This window comes from Mastigoproctus giganteus, chromosome 9 (assembly GCF_048544385.1).
Source record: "Mastigoproctus giganteus isolate SK-2022 chromosome 9, ASM4854438v1, whole genome shotgun sequence".
NCBI classification, from domain to species: domain Eukaryota; kingdom Metazoa; phylum Arthropoda; class Arachnida; order Uropygi; family Thelyphonidae; genus Mastigoproctus; species Mastigoproctus giganteus.
In genome coordinates this window covers 42,278,252-42,299,902 of record NC_143583.1, presented here as the reverse complement: position 1 = coordinate 42,299,902, position 21,651 = coordinate 42,278,252, and the positions used below count along the sequence as shown (strand labels likewise).

General features: G+C 38.6%; 1 protein-coding gene across 1 annotated transcript in view; it reads left to right on the top strand.

Moving 5' to 3' along the window:
- The first annotated feature begins 5,705 nt into the window (after positions 1-5,705).
- Positions 5,706-21,651, top strand: part of LOC150080177 (amine oxidase [flavin-containing]-like) — a 139,174-nt gene continuing 123,228 nt past the window's right edge. The window contains exon 1 of the mRNA XM_090381966.1: positions 5,706-5,803. Coding sequence (XP_090238092.1) covers positions 5,758-5,803 — 46 coding nt within the window. The 5' untranslated portion in view covers positions 5,706-5,757. The remainder of the gene's footprint in view (positions 5,804-21,651) is intronic.

Below are 21,651 nucleotides of genomic sequence, written 5' to 3'. Positions count from 1 at the left end.
CCAAATATGTGGAGGAATTCCTGGCTAACCGCAGCTTCGTTGTCCTAAAGCGACCAAAAAATCTTCCCATATTTAGTTCCACTCTCTGAGAGGCCACTCTAGATGCAACAATGGCTACCAGATCCCTTGCTGGGCACCTAAATGATTTGACGGTGCAGGAAGACTGGACCTCTTCAGACCACAGGGCAATCACCTTTACGATGCACAGATTGCTTCACCGGGCTCCAACAAACAGTTATAAACTCAACAGATATGCCGTTGCCAAGGCCAACTGGAACAACTTTCAAGAAGCCATAATTAGGAACACAGAGAACCTGTCTTCCAATAACGTCCACAACCAAACCCCCGATAAACACCAGCGTGCAGCCACTAATGCCATCCTACAAGCAGCGGACCAGTCGATCCGGAGAAGGGCCCCCGGGCAGGCGCTGTGCCGTGATGGTCGCAGGAACTTGATCTACTTAGGAGAGATATGAACAGGAAAAGACGTGCATTCCAAAGAGCCAGACGATCCTGGCCTCCTCTTGAGGTTAAACCCCTCAGACAACAATACAGGGAGGCCAGGAATAACTATACTGCGATGATCAGGCAGCAGAAGAAACTGTCCTGGGAGAATCTGGTTTCCACAGTCGGCAATACAGACCCATGGAGCATCATATATAGAATAACCACAAACAAGTTACCAAGGAGAGAGGTCACACCCTCCACCATCACCCCACAAGGCACCATGACCAACAACTGGCATGACACCGTCAACAACATTCTCAATGCCACCTACAAACCCATCGAAGAGGACACCGCACCTCAACAGCAACAGCTGTGCCACGCCAACAAAACCTACCAATCGGCTCGAGTGGAACAACCATTCACTATGCAAGATTCACAAACTGCCGTACAAAAAATAAAAAACAAAAGAAGCCCGGGACTGGACATGCTTGAACCAGAACTGGTAAAAAAGGTGGCCGAGTATGCCCCGAACTTGCTGTTAGACTTATAAAACCACTGTCTTCGTCAGGGCTGGTTCCCCTCGGATTGGAAGGTAGCCAGCATAAAATTAATCAGAAAAAAAACCATCAAAGCAGCCACATATACCGGAGTCCTACCGATCTATAGCCCTCCTGTCTGTACTCAGCAAAGTCCTGGAACAACTTCTTAGACAGAAGCTTGAAGTACATTACACCGCAGCAAATTTAACAACAGACAAACAATTCGGATTCAAACCGAGGGGCCCCGGGTGCCAAGCGTTACAGTGATCAAGCAATTTCCTGAGTGATTTCTAGAGCGTTTTCTCAAAGATATAGTTTTGTTTCAGTTATAAAAGTTTTGTTACTTTTCTATTATTAGGCAACTTAGTCTTACAAATCGTAAGCAAGTTTAAGAAAGGAAAAACACCTTTCTTCTTTTGTCCTTAAATTAACGTATTAACTTTTATACCGCTTGGTCACTCTAGCGGCACTGCTCCTGCCTGTGAATTCAAACTGTGAATTCAAAATGAGAAGCATTCAAAGAATTAATCTTGGAAGCTAACAGACTTTTGTTACCAACTTAGAATTATTGTTCAAGATTTAAGCTTATTGGAGGTTTGAAGTGGTGAAACCCATGTTTAGTCTCTAGAGCAAAGTTTCCGGCATCCCCCCCCCCCATACTTCTCCTTCAACCCATGCACGGTACTAAGTACTATAGGTTTTGATACCTTTCGTGCTTGGGGTTTTCATAAAGAAAAAAAAAAAAAAAAAAATGGATGTTAGATGAACTAATGAGACATGTGGCAGAGAAGAAAAATGCATGGGATACACATAAATTTACAGGTGACACGGAAGCCTATGATAGATATAAGCTGGCCTGTAATAAAGTCACAAAGGAGGTTAGGCAGTCAAAGGCAGATTACGAGAAATGTTTAGCAGAGGATGCAAAGAAAAACAGCAAAGAGTTCTTACTTATTTAAACTCTAGGAGGAAGGGGTGAATCAGATTGTTCCTTGATATGGATGGTTCAACTGTTGATGATCCTGGTCAGGTAGCTAACAAACTAAATGAGTATTTTGTATCTACATTCACACATGAAGAGTTATTCAGGGATGGCATGCCAGAGTTGAATTTAAGTCTAACATGGAGCTAAGTGATTTTGTAATAACTGAGAGCAAAGTGGCAGAGATATTGTTGAAGATAAACATAAGAAAGGTACCTGGGGCGGATGAGATATAGCCAGCTATATTAAAGGAGGCAGCAAAGGAAGTAAGCCATAATTATTAGAGCTTCTTTGGAATCAGGGGAGGTACCCATAGACTGGAGATGTGCAAATGTAACCCCAATTCACAAAGGAGGATCAAAGGCCGACACAAGTAGTTACAGAAGGGGAAGTCTTGTCTCACCAATTTGATTGGATACTATGATGTGGTCACAAAGGAACTGATGCAGGTAATAATTTTTATATTATATATTTGGATCTTAGAAAGGCTTTTGATATTGTTGCACATGGAAGGCTGCTGCAGAAATTGGAGCAGTGTGGCATTGCAGACAAATTTCTGCTGTGGATAAGGGGATGGTTGAGTGGGAGAAGACAGAGAGTGGTAATCACTGAACACTGCTCTTCGTGGACTAATGTCCACGAAGAGCAGTGTTCATCAATATCATTTATTAATGATATTGATGAAGGTGCACTTTGCCTCCACTTTATTAGATTTTGCCTCCACCTACCTAGTAGCGTGTTGCGCCTCCTTTAGCCTTCAAAACAGCCTGAATTCTTCTAGGCATGATTGAACAAGATGCTGAAAACGTTGTACAGAAATGGAGTACCTGAGATAAATAAATTGTGCTTTAAAATTTAAATGTGGGACCATGAAGGTGGAGTAGGTGTGGTGGTAATTCCTATATTTTAAAAGTGAACCAAAAAAAAAAAAAAAAAAAAATATATATCTAAAGATCAGGGCCAGTAGTTTAGCGCAACTTTAAAATACACGGAAATAATACCATCGAGGTAATGTAAATATTATTTTATTGCTTATATATTTATTGCTTTATTTATGGCAAATTCTTTTCTTTAATAGTTTTATATGTGTTGTGGGTCTTTCGGATGTTAGTGTTTTACTTTTAGGTAAATATTTTCGATGGTTCAATGTAGTTATTTTGTATATAAATTTGACGTAAAATTTCATCTTTCACTTTTATGAGCATTGAAGTTGGTTATGTACAGTCATATTTTATGAAAATATTTAAATAGTTTTGTATGTAGGGGTGTTTCAAACAGTTTTCCCTTTGACTATGTTCTGTATATCTCAGGAGGCTGAGATATGGAAAATATATTACTCCTTTTCTATGTGGTCACAACTGAAAAGACTCTTTTCTCCTGTCTTTTTCGGCACTTCCGTCTGCAATTTTTAGGTCTCACTTTGCTCTTGAAACCGTGCTTTTAGCTTACTTCTGCATTGCCTCCACCCCATAGAAGGGAAACTAATTACATGCAAAACTAATTACAGCTGCGGAAAGAGGTAGAAGTTAGAAGGTGCCAAGTCAGCGGAATAAGGCAGGTGTGGCAAGACTTTATTCAACTTTACCCATGATGAAACTGTCTCACATTCAGCTCTGTAACAAACATATAACAGTTAGAACAATGAAACTTCTGGAAGAAAAACATAAACCAGCAATACGGTCAATAAGACATAATTTTCATAGAACGCACAGAATGTTGGGGAAAAAGATTTTGTTAACCCTTCGTAAATTGCTTCCATATACATATGATTAAATGTGTCCAGGTAAACTGAGTATGCGTATCTTTTCATAAAATAGCCATTAAAGACGGCAATATTAGTTTATAAAATTTAAAATATCAATAAATCATTTTGCAGTAAATAATGATTTTTGTGTGTATGTTTTTTAATACACATAGAAAAGTACTGTCTCTGGTATTTTATATTCAAAAGTTAGTGCGATACTGTAAAGAAATTGTGTAGAGAAACAGATCTGCAGTTTTTCTCGCACATTACCATCAAAAATTTTGATTTCTGCTGTCAGATTGTGATAATGTACACCTTTATAAGATGTTTGGTGTGAATATCGTTCATTTAGTTTTTTTTTCCCCGTATTACTTTAAATGCTTCCGAGTAAGATCGTGGTGAGTGCGATTTACTTTTTGTTTTAATAGGATGATGAATTTGAAAGAACGCGTTCAACAAATTTACAATGTAATCGCGCTTCCACAGTGGACTTCTGTAACATCCCCTGGAAGTTACCAAGCTGAAACATTCAGAAAAATTTCCTCCTGGGGGTTAATTGCCATCCAATGACAAACCAAATGAGCAAGACATTCGTTCATAATTGCCTGGTCTTTCACACTTCTTTTTCAACGGATCTAGCTCACTGCTTTCATGTTATTTCCGAAATAAAAAGTTAAACTAAAATAGATATGATTTTGTCAAATTCTAGGAATTAAAAGAATTACTGCTGCTGTTGTTTCTTTTTGTGCCAAAGTAAATAAAGTAATGAGGTGTCAGTGTCGCGTGCATGGGCGCCGGTGCAAGCATCGTGAAAGGTGGTGCAAGCACCACCTTTCGATTTCGAATAATACACAATTTTTAATATTTTCATTAATTTATTGAAACATAAGATATCGCATGTATTCGAAAATTTGGTGAACAAAAAATTTGTTCCCACATGCACCACCTTGCAAACTATCCTGCCGACGCCCATGGTCGTGTGTAGTTTGTGGTTGATTGACCTATTTTGCTGGATGAAAATCCCGAGTTCTGTGGTTCTTCATCCAGTAAAACACAACGTTCAGGGTCAATAGACAATGTCTCTTCAAACGCCATCTAGAGTTTCAACTTTTATTCTTAATAAGCAGATCAACTTTACACGTCAAGTGTTTCTAAGTTGAACTTTTAGTTTTTTTTTTTTTTCAATGGCTTTAATTAAATCAAAAGGGATTAATAACATTCGGAGTTATTCGCGCTCGAAAGACATTTGTTAACTCAGTCAATGTGGGAAAAAGGCCCATGAAAAATCCTTATCAAAATAAGCAATTTCCATGGGTTCAATTCTTCAGTTCTAATCCCCTCAAAGCGTGATTGGAACTCAATAGTTAGATACAAGTTTCAGTGTCTAATTCATTATGTGTGACAGGACAGCGATCGTAACCTCTGTGATGCCCGTGTGGGCTAAAAGAGCTGCAAAAGATAACCAAATAGGTTTATAGAAGCATTCAGCAATAGGGGAATTACTTGAAAAAGTGTTTTAACTCGCAAAGAAGCTTCGGAGAAGATATTATAGTATAAGTAGAAAATGAAACCATCTTTTTTTTTTTTTTTTTTTTATTACAGTCAGAAATTTTTTGGTTAGCACCACGTAACTCTATGTTTTCATTTAATCATTTCCAGTCGTTCCTATTCCATTCACTGCTTAAGATAATTAAAACTTCCTACTCACTGGTTCAAATTTCTAGCAGGGCTGCTCAACAGAAAATCAGAACTTCCTTCTGATGTCAATAATCCTTTTCAATTTAATTAATTCCACTGATTTCAAAAAAAAAAAAAAAAAATTATATATATATATACACACAGTACTATCAGTTCTACTTGCAAATACTAGCAGTGTAAGTTAATTATTTGAAATAGTAAAAGTTGTTACCTCTAGATGGCACTTAGAGAGACCTGCTCTGTACCAGCAAAATACAAAAATTATTCCCATTATATAGGATTACACTCCTGGTGATAAATCTCAGTACTTTCTCTCTCTCCTGCTGATAACTACCAAGAAGTTAGAGATGACTAGTGATACCCAGGTTATAGTTGTTGGAGCAGGAATTAGTGGTAAGTGATTTTTTTTGATGTTTTATGTAACATTTATGTGCTTTGTTCAATATTTTATTACACAGATCATAATCCGTAGCCGAGTGGTCAAGCGCACGGGTGCATAAGTACACGTGTCTTGAGTGACTGCTAAATACGGTGCTGTTTCTCGTATTCTGTCTATCTTGTGAACTCCTCTGACCGTTTGGTCGTCCCGGAGTATAAACAGAAAATTTATTTATTTATTATCACTATTAGTATGCATAAAGATAGCAAAAATAGAAATGAATGAAAATTTAAGAAAATCCAAATAAGTTAATGAATATTTATTTTTAATATGGGAAGTGTTCCGTACTTTAGAAATTTATAACCGTTCAAGATAATTTAAAATAATGTCCCCATATTTTGCAATAGTGGCGCGAAACTACCATACAGACAGACCCGCCAGCATGTGGAGTAGGCGACGAAGAGCCAGGACCCCAGTTGTTAGTATCGTATGGTTTCTAAAGAGAGGCCTGATGTAGCCGAGTGGTCAGGAGCGTGAGTGCAGGAGCACGCGCTCTTTGAGTGGACCGTGGTTCAAGCCCGTGACTGCTAAATACGATTACCATTTGTATTGATGATTTATTGTAAACTCCACTGACTTGGTATAAACAAGAACGTGTGTGGAGGGGGGGGGGGCAAATCTCGGCAAATCTCGCAGAGAGAGATTTGTAGTTCCACTGCTGAATGGATGCCGCTTTCTCCAAGACAAAATTAAACATTCTATCCTAATCTTATAGAAACAGTAATACTAAGGAAGCACCAAATTGTCTGTACCTCGATGAATCTCAATCAGGACGATCCCAAGTTGGAGCTCCCAAATCTCGGCAAATCTCGCAGAGAGAGATTTGTAGTTCCACTGCTGAATGGATGCCGCTTTCTCCAAGACAAAATTAAACATTCTATCCTAATCTTATAGAAACAGTAATACTAAGGAAGCACCAAATTGTCTGTACCTCGATGAATCTCAATCAGGACGATCCCAAGTTGGAGCTAAAGCGGCTATATCCTCCCCATGATCAAAATAATGTGGATTTCTAATTGCTACATGATGATTAAACTAAAGAATTCCCATGATCACTCTTTTAGCCTCAACCGCTATTAGAAATTCCTGTAACCACCGCCTGATATACTATACATTAAAATAATTTTCCTCCTAATGATATTTATTCAGCCAATGGGAGAAAAGAGATGCGGGTTACGTGGTAATACGTAACAAATACAAAAATACGTACTTGTTTTACTGTGGTAAAACAAACTTCTGTTTAAGCGTGGTCACGCGCTGTTTATCTAATATGACCACGCGGTACCATTCTTGTTTTCCATATGTAACGTATTTATTTAAATAAACTAAATGCAACAAGGCATAATATTTTAAAATTTTAAGATTCTATATCTATATAATATCAGTATAGATCACCGTAGTGTGAAAGGCTACCCACAGACGAAAAGCCAACTAGCTTTGAAACGGTGCCGTCTGGGTGATGGTGCCCACCGAGAATAAGTGACAATAGTCTTCTCTATTAGTGAAGCGTTACTTATTCGAGGTAGTGCAATACATGGTAACTTGTTGGGAAGGATGAGCATAATATGAGATACAGATGAAATGGTGCTTTTAACACTATGATCATAGTTTTTCTTTAAGAGTTGTCTATGGTGTATCTACATCAATATTATATAGATATATCTATATAATCTACATAATACACACACAGAGTCGAAAGCTTCTGTAAGTATTTTATTTTATTTTATCAAAAGAAGCGAGCGCAGCGAGCAGGGGACAAAGCCCCCTAATGTTAACATAAAAATTCAAATTATTATACAGGGTGTCTCAAAAATACACGGCATAACTTCAGGAATGAGTTCCTCATATGTAGACAATAAAAATATTTTATATCAACATAGTTTCGGAAATGCTTGGTTCTCGAGTTATTAACCGGAATGTCTTATCTCCCGCAGGTGATTTCCTTCATCACAAGGTACTGACAGAATCTGGTGGTTTTCCATTCCGATCATGTACTCAAATCAGGGGCAAGCGGATATGCACTTTATGTACGGTTTGGCCGACGGCAATGCTCTGGAGGCTCTCGTTTGTACCTCGAAAGGTTCCCAGAACGAAGATGTCCACACAGGAAAACGTTTTAAGGTATCCATCGCCGCCTTTTTGTGAACATGAGACCTTTACACCTCGTGCTGCTGACAGAGGACGACCAAGATCTACGACTCCTGAAGTAGATTAGGAGATTTTGGATGTTGTGCATGCCACTCCTGGAATCAGCACACGCAGAATAGCAATGTAACTGGCTGTTCAACGTTCGACTATTTGGAGACTGTTGCGAGACCACCAATTGTATCCTTATCATCTGCAACGGGTACAGGCCTTGTCACCAGCAGATTACCCTGCGGGAGTAATGTTCTGCCAATGGTATTCAGGCAGAAGGTGGATATTTTGAACAATTACTATAAGGTGATGTGAACAGTTAAGTGTCTACACAGACCTTCAAAACTCGGAAACCAAGCATTTCCGGAACTATGTTGATATAAAATATTTTGATTGTCTACATATGAGGAACTCATTCCTGATGTTATGCCGTGTATTTTTGAGACACTCTGTATACTAGGGCCAGCAGTGTGTCCTCTGGTCGATTTGCCTGTTTTGATGGACAAAAAATATTGGGTTTTTTGGGAAAAAAACTTGCTACTCGGCCTTTTGGCTAACATAAAAGTGAAGTGTATATTAATATAATTAAAAGAAATGGAATGAAGGTGAAAGATACAAATATTTGGCTGTTGGTATTATTTTTATTTATATATTAAGGCCAATTGTGCTGCGTGTATCATGTCTGTACTAGTGTATGATTATGGGCCTATTTCCATGTTGTCAGCTGGAAAACTCAGAACAACTGTCGGATTAAACCTGCTCCCTCCGCATGTGATTGACTAACTACCGCCCCGATTGAAGAGGATTTTAAGAATTCCTCCAGCGTTGGACGGACGCGCATCTCTTGAAATGATAAATGGTGAAACAACTGTAGTGTTAAGCAGGTTAAACCGTCGTTGTCGGTTCATCAGGAACTTAAGCCACCACCGTATATATACGAGGGGTGATCATTTAATTCGCGTAATGGTGCAAGATTTTATGTTTACTGCGCGAACTTTCCATAACTGCCGCTAGAGGCGCGCTCTCTGATCGCTTTTGAGCAGACTCTGCGCGCATGCCAGTGCTTGTCGAGCTCGTGTTGCGTGAAAGAGTTTTTTTAACCTCGTGTCACTGACGATCGTTTTGAAGCAAGTATCGTATCGGACATACAGATTGAACAGCGATATGTGATTCATTATTATGTCAGACGGGGCTTAAATGCATCGGAAACAATTAAAGAGATGAATGAAGCGTATGGAAATGAGTGTTTTGGTAGGACGGCCATATTCTGGTGTGACTGAACTGTCTGGTGTGAAGTGGTTTCTCTATCAAGACAATGCCAGGCCTCATACGGCTAATATTGTGGAGGCAGTGATCACTTTCATAGGTGCCGAGGTTCTGTACCCCCTTATTCACCGCACTTAGCCCCGTGTGATTTCTTTCTAATTCCACCCCTGAAGAAAGCTCTGGAAGGCAAGCGTTTCGCTTCCGACACGATGATGCTCCCAGAGCCACAACGGGAGCGCTTCGCAGTATTTTGAAAAATGGCTTACAAAAAGCATTTAATGCGTGGGTACGACGGTGGAAAATGTAAAGTTCTAGGGAGAGTATTTCGAGAAGCAGAAATCCACAGAAGATTGAGATGACAATTAAGATAAGAACTTGCACGCCGGTCCGCTAATTAAATTATCTGTAAATTGCGAGTATTTTATGGTCGATTTTCCTGTTTGCTGGGCGAAAAACCCGAATTTCCAGGAGAAGAAAACATGCTACCCTCGCCTGAAACGGGCGAATTCAGCGACGAATTTTTATGGGCCATGAAAAAGGTCCATAAAAATCCTTTGCTTCATTAAAAAAAAAAAAAAAAAGTGGGGAAACACAAGTATCTTTCGTTCCTTCTATACAAAAGTATGAAATTTTTTGACAAATATTAAACATTAGAAAAAATATCATTGAAAAAATTCCTTCTGTTAATAAGATCCAAAGTTCAAAATTTGAAATTCAGTTTCGATGTTTGAATATACAAAAACAGGAGTTGGAAAATATCTTCATTTGTTTTGTTTTATAAAGATCCTTTTCATTGATTCTACTATTATTGCGTTTTTCTTTTTCTTACGCTTTCATTTCCTATCTATACAAATGATATGGATTTGGATTTGGAGCTGGTGTTAGGAGAGTCTACCCAAATTTTTCAATTATTTTTCCATCACACGTACAACCTTGCAGATTAAACGTAGAAAAAATAATCTTTTTGCAAAGGATATTGAAGAAGCAAAGAAGTAATTTGAATGTTTCAGTTTTATATATATTATAATAAATAAACTCTTCTGTGAGTTAACAAACACAGATTCATTTAATTTAATTTGTATTGAGAGAGCTGTGATTAGCACATTACGGTATATTAATCTTAAGCGACTTCATTTGGAATTTAAGGTTTTATTTATTTTAATACCTTTGGAGTATTGTCTGTTACATATATAGATCAAATGCAATCTTTCAATTTGCCCACAGCCAATATAAAGCATATTAATTGCAGTCAGCATTAGTTCATGGGGCTCTGGTACCAGGGCCCCATGAACTAATGCGGCTTCTTTATTGGAAATTGAACTTTCTACCTGCCAAGGTCAATGAACTTTACTTGAAGATTAATTTGAAAATTACGTATCGGTAAAACCATTTTTCAAAAATGGTTTTACCGATTTTGAAGAAATTTTATATTTAGTTTTTATGTCATATGATTTGTTTGTTTTATTGTCACAATAAAATCAAATTGAAAATGTTATTTATTAGATTTTTCTTTTTTAAATGGGGCCCCCAAATTCCATTTTGCCTTGGGCCCCTTGAAGGTATAATGCGCCACTGGATGCGACACACCTGGACCCCAAAACACAGGAGAGAATGCTATTAAATTTTTTAATGGTTATAATACAGTTTAAAAAACAAGAAAGGGGGACCCTCAAAACCATCCATGCGCCCGCGCTCAGTAACATTGCATAATTTTACCATGTGAAGTGACCTGTGATTGAGTATATTATACTCTATTATTGGTAATATGACTTAGGTGCCAAACTTAACAATGTTTCAGCCTAAGTTGATTATCATTTTATATAATTTGTTGTAGCAGTTGTAGGGTTGTATATTTTTTAAATAAATTTTTTTTTTAAATTTGTAAAAAAAACCCGCTAGTTATTTTCAAATAAAGAAAACTAGTATTCATTCTTCTGCAAAAATTAAAATAAAATAAAATAATATTATTATCATGAAATAATCACTTCAGTTTTAAAATATATAAGACCATAATAAGGCAACCGTAAAATAATGCGACGTAAACCTTATTTATTCACATAAAGATGTAAACAAACTTTTGTATTGGCATGTTTCATTCTTTTCAAAAGTACTCTTAAGGCAGAAAGGTTAAAAAGTCAGGCGCTCACATCTGGTGAGTATGGGGCTTGGCACACCCAGGGTCCTGAGCTGGATATGATCATTCTTCTCTTCCTTAGTGATTCCCTTCTCTCTCTCTTTTTCAGAGTAACTCAGGCATTTTTTTTTTTTTTTTTTTTTTGGCTGGTGCAGCAAAAGCCTCAGGCTTCACGATTCAGGCTTCCTTGCACCATATGGCTAATGATAATAATAATAATAAGTCATTAGTTTAGAAGGCAAATTAATTGCCCAATTATATAATAAATCATGCAGCATTGCCAGATGTATCGGACAGAGATTTAAAAAGTGTATTTCTTATTGTTTATGAATTTCCTTTTTAAAAATTTCATTATAATTTCCATTTCACAAATTTTGTTACTTATTTTTCTTTACGAAAAAAGAAAAATTCATCCCCCTGGATGAATTTTTCTTGCGCTAAACTGATATTTTAATTAAAATGAAGTAATTTTATATAAAAATACATAATAAATTTGGCAGGGAACGTGAAGTAATTTCGTTATACAGAATTACTATTTGTTACCTCTGGTTCATTATTTCATTACTAGTATTAATAGTCTCAAATGATGCAAGAAAACAAGGTTATAAAGCATCGCTAAAAAAAAAAAAAAAAAAAAGAGGCAACCGTAAAATGATGCGACATAAACAATCATATTTATTGATACAAAGGTGCAAAGCTTTGTGTGAATAATATATAAATATTATACTGATATTTTACTGTATAAAAAGGCGTGCCAGCTGTATGAAATACTTTTCGGGGTGATAAGAACAATATTTATCAACAGCGCTTATGTAGTAAGTACCTTAAGTAAAAATTTAAAAGCAAGTGAAGATGAGAAAGATTTAGGGATAAAGTCCAATCTGAAAGGACGTTATCTCAGCAAAGAGCCAGACGTTTGGGACAGCACGTGGGTTGTACGATGATATACAATTCCGTTCCCAAAAAAATTTAGAATGTTACGCAACATGTTATATTATATTATAAATTTGTATGTTAACTTCTGGCCCCGGTTTTTCGGGCTGTGATTGGTAAAACTGCTATGTTTTCTTCTGCCAAATATAAAGAAAAATGACTCATATGACATATACGAATACACATAGAAAAATACACCCACTCATAAAAAAATTAGAAACATTTTGCAGTTAGTGTCAACAGATAATTAAATGTATGGTGTAAATGTAACTGTCACATGGGAGCATCACAGTTTCTTTGATATCAGATAAATACTGTACGCTTTGCTGCGAATTCTTAGTCGTTCCGGTCATGGGGAAGACAGGTGATCTTTTCGAGTTTCAAAAGGTGTTATTGTATAGCTGGAGTCACGATTGAGACAACGAAAGTAATCTCTGGTATTATCAAGCATCCATCTCAAAAGTGTACAGTGAGTGGAAGACGAAAGGAGATTGCCGCATTATGAGTTGTTGTTATTGAGTTTTCGTAGCATTAGCGACTACGGCCATATTACCGTTTCATAATCTTTCTTCATATCTCTCAGAGGGTAAAAATATTTTTCGAATTCCTCGTTAGAATTAGAAATTTAATAATATCGAGTTAGCTTCTGCTTTCATGTAATTTAACTTTTTCGTTTTTATTCACTTTCTACTTCAAAACATATATTTTCCTCTGGAAGTGTTGTTGCAATTTCTTAGTGGCATAGTGATTATAATCACCGTCCTCCCCACACCGGGTAGAAAATGTCCGATTCGAATTTCGTCAATGATGCGAGGAACTTTTTGGGACTTTTTCGATCCGTGGCTGAGTTAATCGGTCTCAGGTGTATATAGAATGGTGTTTCATCCCTGAAACACTAATTTTTCGTCTAGCAAAACAGGCAAATCAACCAGAGAATATATGAAAGCCATGGACATAATACACATGGACAGTAAGCTCTTGGGTATCCCTAATTTCACGGTTGATTGCAAATTATACAATATTCTGCCTCATCCATCGTCGTCTAGGCACACGTTCTTAACATCAACAATATTAATATCAACACGTTTTTGACATTCAAAGATGAAGTGTGTCAAGCATGACACACTTCATCTTTCATTCCATCTAAATCAATAATAGTGTCATAATCATTTAATCTTTCCCATTCACTTGTTATTGTATTCTCATTCACTCCATTCCCACTTTCAGCTGGAATTGCAAATAGAATTCTATTATTAATTATATCTCGTTGAGGAAATAACTCCGTTCTGGATTAATAAAATTCATAAGTAAAAAAAGAAGACAACTGGTGAAATTTCACCACTTTGCTAATCGGAGGCGTGGAATGGTGAAACTCATGTCTAGTCCTCAGAGAAAAGCTTCCAGTGTCCTCCCCCATCCCCTTCAACCCATGCACGGCATTGACTACTATAAGTTCTGATACCTTTCGTGTTTTGGAGTTTCATAAAAAAAAAAAAACAGGAGATCCGAATTCTATACTTTAGACCCCTCTTTTGATGAGCTATTATGCATGTAGCTCATTAGCATTAGCATTAGTTGAGGCATATGATGCAAGAAAGCAAGCTTAGAGCATCAGCAAAAAAACCCCTTTTCATTTCACCCATCCGTTCACTCCAAATGTTTGCCTATTTCAGCCTTAAATTTATTTAAGCGATCAACTTCCACAACAACAGATGGAAGTCTGTTCCAGCAATCAACAACCCGCTGGCTAAAGTTAAACTTCCGCACAACTGTCTATTCTACAACTGTCTTTCCTCAATTTCAATCTATGCCCTCTCAGGTTCTTAATCTGAGCAAGCGGAAGTATCCCATAAGCGTTGAGCCTGCTCAAACCACTCAAGGCCTCGTATACCTCAATCAGATCACCTCGCAAGTGTCTAGTCTCCAGATACTGAAACTTGAAGAATTTAAGCCTCTTCTGGTAAGAGAACCCCTTTGTTCCTCTCACCAATCTTGTAGTCTTGTAGCTCTTCTCTGTACTCGTTCTAGCAACTCTACATTCTTCCTAAAATGAGGCATAGAGACCTGTAGGCCATGACCATTGCCTTATACAAAGGCATATTCACCTTCTTGTCTCTGCTAGCAAAATTCCTATACAGGGTGTTTCATAAATAATGGTTAATAATTTAAAGGTAAAAGGTACAAAAAAAAAAAAAAAAACTACTATATCAAGGCCACCCGAATAATGAAATTCATCTGCTGTGTCTTATGTCTGCTAACTGCGTGTGTTCTATGATCGATTTGTCTGTTTGCTGGACGAAAAACCCCAGTTTTCTGGGGGGGAAAAACTTTGCTATCTACGCATGAGACCGACTAAACTCAGCCACGGAGTGAAAAAAACTCGTTAAAGGTCCTCGCGTCATCGACAGGATTCGAACCCGGGCCTTTTCCACCGAGTGTGGAGAGGGCGGTGACGATATCACTGTGCTACTCGCGCAGACGGTAAAAGGTACAAACTAAAATAAGCAAAAAAGGCCCAATGAACATGGGACCGCAAATGAACCGTTTTCGAGTTAATGCATATTTTCTGTTCAGATCCGCCACTGACTATGGAAGCACTAGTTCAGCAAAAAGCCGTGAATCCTTTGCTAAGGGTGGTTTTATTAAACATAAGATAACACATTTTTAATTTTTGGTTTCAAGACCACAGGATTTTACAGATGTTACATGTTACAGGACGTTCTTTCTACCACCCTTTCCTAAATATCAAGTGTTATGCTTCTGGGCTTACCTGCTCGTACTCCATGTGCGAAGCACCCATGTTCTCTATATAGAGAGAATATATAGAAGGCAGCCCAACAGCTGCACATTCATCAGGGTACATTAACGCCATAAGGCGTTAATGTACCCTGATGAATGGCTGCCTTCGGCAGGGAAATGCTTCTTGGTACAAACGTGCAGCCTCGGATGCACTGACGTTGGTTTTAGCATTAGCATTAGTAGAGGCATATGATGCAAGAAAGCAAGCTTATGCAGCATCAGCCAAAAAAAAAAAAAAACAAACAAAAAAAAAAAAAAAAACACTCCCATTTCACTCCTCCGTTCTTTCGAAATACCTGTCCAGCTGCGCCTTAAATTTATTTAGGCTATCAACTTCCACAGCAAGGGATATAGAAGTCTGTTCCACCAACCAACTACCCGCTGGTTAAAGGCAAATTTTCGCACATCTATCCTACATCTGTCTTTCCTCAATTTGAATTTATGCCCTCTTAGGTGATTATTCTGAGCAAGAGGAAGAATCCCATCGGCATTGAGCATGCTCAAACCATTCAAGGCTTTATACACCTTTATCAGATCACCTCGCCGGTGCCTAGTCTCCAGATGCTGTAATTTGCAAAACTTAAGCCTTTCTTCGTAAGAGCAATCCTTTGTTCCATTCACTAATCTTGTTGCCCTTCTCTGTACCCGTTCCAGCAGCACTACATCCTTTTTGAAATGAGGCCTGCAGACCTGTATACAATACTCAAGGTGTGGCCTGACCATTGCCTTATACAAGGGAATAATTACCTCCTTATCCCTGCTAGAAAAATTCCTGTATATCACTGACAATACACAATGAGCTACTCTTGCAGCCCGTCTGCACTGCTCAGAGAACTTCATATCTGCCTGCACAATTACACCCAGGTCCTTTTCATTCTCTACCCACTGTCAGTGTAGTACCACAGGCTTGATACGTTGCTCTCGGGTTGCTGTTTCCCATATGTAATACTTTACATTTGTCAATGTTAAACTTCATTTGCCACCTCTCAGCCCATCTGCTAAATCTTTCCAGATCCTGTTGCACCAGCATAGCGTCAGTAGTGTCCTTAACAACCCTGCCAACCTTTCTATTGTCTGCAAACTTGGACCCACGGCCTCCGTAGTCGAGTGGTCAGAGTAGGAGTGCAGCAGCACACGCTCCTTGAGTACACCGGGGTTCAAGCCCCTGACTGCGGAATACGGTCGACCTGCCAACCTGCACTGGACCAGCGTGGCAGATTATGGTCAATTTCCCTCAGCATGAGTTATTGAGGAGGCTTCCATCCTGCAGTGGGTTGATAATGGCTGCACATTACCTTTTTTTACTATCATCATTATCATTTATAAATACAGAAAACAATAATGGACCCAACACTGAAACCTGAGGGACTCCAATAATAATATTAGTTCACGATGAGCAGTGTCCATTGATTACCACTCTCTGTCTTCTCCCCCTCAACCATCCCTTTATCCATAGCAGCAATTTACCTCCAGTGCCACACTGCTCCAATTTGTGGAGCAATCTTCCGTGTGCAACAGTATCAAAAGCCTTTCTAAGATCGAAATATATAATATCAAAGTTATTCCCTGCATCCAGTTATTTTGTGACTGAATCATAGTATCCAATCAAATTGGTCAGGCAAGACCTTCCCTTAACAAAACCATGCTGTGTCCGAGCTGTAACTGAAATCTTGTCTAGATGATCCTGCAGTGCTTCTTTAACCAGTGCTTCCATTAATTTTCCTGGAACAGAAGTTAAACTCACAGGTCTATAATTAGTTGTGTCCACCTTTAACCCTCCTTTGCGAATTGGGGTCACATTTGCACATCTCCAGTCTATGGGTACCTCCCATGAGTCCAAAGAAGCTCTCATAATTATGGCTAGGGGTTTGCTTACTTCCGTTGCTGCCTCCTTTAATATAACTGGATAGATCCCATCCATCCCGGGTGCCTTTCTTATGTTTATCCTCAACAATTTTTCCTCCACTTTCCTCTCAGTTTTTACAAAATCATCTAACTCACTGCCAGAGTTTTCTTCACCTCTGGCATTCCCCTTCCTGAATAGCTCCTCATGTGCGAATGTAGGTGCAAAATACTCGTTTAGTTTGTTAGCCGCCTTCGCAGGATCCTCAACTGTTGAACCATCAATATCCAGTGGACCAATCTTATTCATCCCTTTCCTTCTAGAGTTTACATAGGTAAAGGACTCTTTTTTTTTTTTTTTGTTTTTCTTTGCATTCTTTGCCAACGATTTCTCATAATCTGCCTTTGCTTGCCTAATTTCCTTTGCGACATGGTTACAGACCATCTTATATCTATGATAGGCGTCCATGTCACCCATTAATTTATATACATCCCATGCATTTTTCTTCTCTGCCATATGTCTCATTAGTTCATCTGACATCCATTTAGGCCTGAACCTTGAACAATATTTCTTAGTTGGTATGTAAAGCCTAGTAGCTTCCAAGATAAGTTCTTTGAATGCTTCCCATTTTGAATTTGCTGTTGGTAACATCATCAGTTGGTTTCACTGTTTAGAATTTAAATACTGTTTCAGACCATCATAGTCACCTTTACGAAAGCAAAAACCCTTCCCTTTACCCCTGATGGTAGTTACCTCTTTGAGTAAATCCCAGTTCAGTACACTGTGATTACTGCCACCTAGTGGTGCCTTTAGCTGCAGATTCTTAATGCATGAAGAATCACTACTAATAATCAGATCAGGAGTATTACTCCCTCTAGTTGCCTCCCGAACATGCTGTTGTAGAAAACAATCATCGAATAAATCCACAAAAGCCTCGCTAGTGTGTGAGTGAGCAACCCACAGATTCCAGTCAATATCTGCAAAATTAAAATTCCCCATTATAAGAATCTCTGATTTACTGGCCCACTGTATTTCCCTGTACAGTTTCTTGTTATACTCATCAGAGTCATTAGGCCTATAGCACACTCCTACTCTCAATTTTGATCTAATGCTTAAGTCACACCAAACTGACTCGACATTGCACTGTCCAGCGATGTCGACTGGCTTCACTTCCTTGGATTTTATGTTTTTTAACTAACAGCATAACCCCTCCTCCCTTCCTGTCCTGTCCATCCTTTCTGTATACATTGTACTCCCCAAATTCCAGTTCTGCATTCCTTATATCTGTGTGACACCACGTCTCTGATATCTCAAAAATATCTGCCTTTGATGTTTTTAGCAATACCTCAAATCCATCAAATTTATTTACTAACTCCAGCATTGGTGTACACGCAAGTATACATGCACCTCTTCCTATTCTTAGCTACCTTAACACAACCCATGTATTTAATTGTTCGAGGATGACTCCTACTCGCTCTTGAAATACCCAGAAACTTGTTCTCTAGGTTGCTGCTTATTATAATAGAAGCAGTGCAAGAATCGCTTTCGCCTCTGCTTCCGGCTACTCTTAATCTTTTAGCCTGTGAATCCCACCGCGCAAACTAGCAGTTTTCCGACCCATCTAACACTGCTTCGATAACCTCAGCAAAAATATTCTTGCACCCTTTCTATTTAAGTGTATCCCATCTTTGTAGAAGCAGTCTCTCTTGTTATCAAGCAAAAACCCTACAGACCACGCTGAAAAAAAAATTCTGCCCATAAAAATTCTATTCATAACGTACATCTATTTCTAAAAGTTAGTTTGACTGTTTTACGGCTCACAGAAGCTGCATTTCGAAAGAATAATTAAGCTAGCAGAATTATTGCGTAACGAAACATGTAAGGCGTATGCAAAAACAGATATTTGCATTTTCATTTTGTAAACGTGTACGGAAATGCACTGAGCCATGCTACTGTGTCTCTGATTTTGTTAAGAAATATCAAGGACAAACTGAAAGCGTCTTCAAAGATGGAATGTGTAAATGTAACATTTACTTACTTCGACTTTGGACTTTGTTATTTCCCTCCCCTTCCTGTCCGCCTAGCTTTTATTTTAGAAGAAATGTTAAAAACAATGATATCAGTATTGGAATGATATGAGGAGATTTATAAAATGAAAAGTACACAACTAAAGTTGTGTACTTTTCATTTTATAAATGTTAAGATAACATTTTATCAAAAAAATGTTATCTTAACATTTGCTTATTGAAAAACTATCATTTTAGATTAGGGAGGATGGAAAGGGGTTTATTCAAATTATTATATTAGGGCCACCCGCAATCTCTTACATATACCCATATATGTATTATGACCGTAAATTGCGTGTGTTCTCTGGTCGATTTGCCTATTTTGCTGGACGGAAAAACCCCAGCTACTGAGGAAAAAACCTTGCTATCTACACCTGAGACCGACTAACTCAGCCACGGAGTGAAAAAAAGCCCAATAATGTTCCCCGCGTCATTGACGGGATTCGAACCCGGGCCTTTTCCACACAGTGTGGGGAGGATGCCGACGATACCACTGTACTTCACGCGCAGCGTATACGGAAAGAGGACTTTGCCAGAACTGTAAGAAACTACTTGCTCTTTTACTTTCTACCCTCAGAAAATATGATGATAATCATAAAAACTTTTTTTCCCCTTCGCTGTGCATTGCCTGATTTCTAGCCAAGGTCAGATTGCACTGTTGGGAATAATTTTAACCACTGATCGATTTCGGTACCTTTGCGGCAGAACAGTCGATCTCTAAGTCTTGGATACAGTAGTCAAAAATACGGAACCAATTTCGTTGGCTATCCTGGTGACCTTATAGTATATTAAAAATAATGCTTTGTTAAAGTAGTACCCTAGGAGGATGCTTACCTTTTTAGAAAGGGCTTCGCGAAAAAGTTGGTTTGATTCCAATGAGATTTTAAGATCTCCCATTCTGAGGAATATTTAATCCATGAATTGGGTCATCCGAGCTACACCACCAAAATGAAATAATTCCTGATAAGTAAATTCGAACTACTGGGGAAAACTAATATAAGAACCTCAGGAAGTTTACTTTTGGTCAGGGCATTGCTGACGGCTAACCTTCTTGGGTAACCAAGGCTGACAGGCTGGTGGGATGCCCTCGTTGGTAGTACAGCTGGTAGAATCCCTGTCCTTCTCACACCCAGTAGAAGAGACCTGAGTTCGAATTCCGACGATGAAGCGAGGAATTTTTGAGAACCTTTTTCACAACGTGGCTGAGGTAGTCGGTGTCAGGCGAGGATAGCATGCTTTTCCTCCAGGAAAAACTCGGAGTTTTCATCCAGCAAACAGAAAATCGACCTTAGAACACACGTAATTTACAGACAGTATACACGGAGCAATATGGCCTTAGTCGCTGGTGCTGCTAAAACTCTACTACAACTGGCGGAATTTAAAGAGGAGTAGATAAAGCAGTTTTGAATCACTCTTGTTTGTGCAAGTAACCAGATAGTTAAATAGATAATACCAATACTGATACCAATTCAATATCAATACTGTTAATATTTATATCAAGTAGATGCTAAAGAACAGGAAGATTATGAATGAACCCAGCAGTACACCTCTGCTAAGAGTAATTCAGATTGAGAGAATTTCCCAGCTGAGTGCATCCACGAATCTGTCAGATTTGTGGAGGTTCAGTATCGAAGAATTCTTTACCATTATTATTATTATTATTATTAGCTATATGGTGCAAGGAAGCCTGAGGCTTATGCTGCACCAGCCAAAAAAAAAAAAAAAAAAATTCTGAATTACCCCGAGAGAGAGAGAGAGAGAGAGAGAGAGAGAGAGAGAGAGAGAGAGAGAGAGAGAGAGAGAGAGAGAGAGAGAGAGAGAGAGAGAAGTAGAAGGGGATCACCAAGAAAGAGAAAGATAATGATATCCAGCTCAGGATCTTGGGTGTGCCAAGCCCAAACTCACCAGATGTGAGCCCCTCGTTTCCCACAATGGAGAAGGCTCATGTGTCTACTAGGAGACAACTTGGTGAAATGGTAGTAGTAGTAGTAGTAGTAGTAGTAGTAGTAGTGGCACTTGATGCAAGAAAGCAAGTGCTTATGCAGCATCAGCCAAAAAAAAAAAAAAAAAAAAAAAAAATCACACCATACCCTCCAATTGCCTGTCCAGTTCCTCCTTAAATTTATTTAACCTATCAACTTCCACAACGACAGATGGAAGTTTGTTCCAGCAATTAACCACCCGCTGGCTAAAGGCAAATTTCCGCACATCTATTCTACATCTATCCTTTCTAAATTTGAACTTATGTCCCCGTAGGTTCGTATTCTGAACAAGTGGGAGGATCCCATCAGAATTCAGCGTGCTCAACCCATTCAAGGCCTTATAGACCTCAATCAGATCACCGCGCAGGTGCCTAGTCTCCAGCCACTGCAATTTGCAGAACTTAAGCCTCTCTTGGTAAGAGGATCCCTTCATTCCCCTCACCAATCGTGTTGCTCTTCTCTGTACACGCTCAAGCAAATCTACATCCTTCCTAAAATGAGGCCTCCAGACCTGTACGCAGTACTCAAGGCGTGGCCTGACCATTGCCTTATACAGAGGGACAATCACCTGCTTTTCCCTGCTAGCAAAATTCCTATATATCATTGACAAAACCCCATGACCTGCCCTAGCAGCCTGTCTACA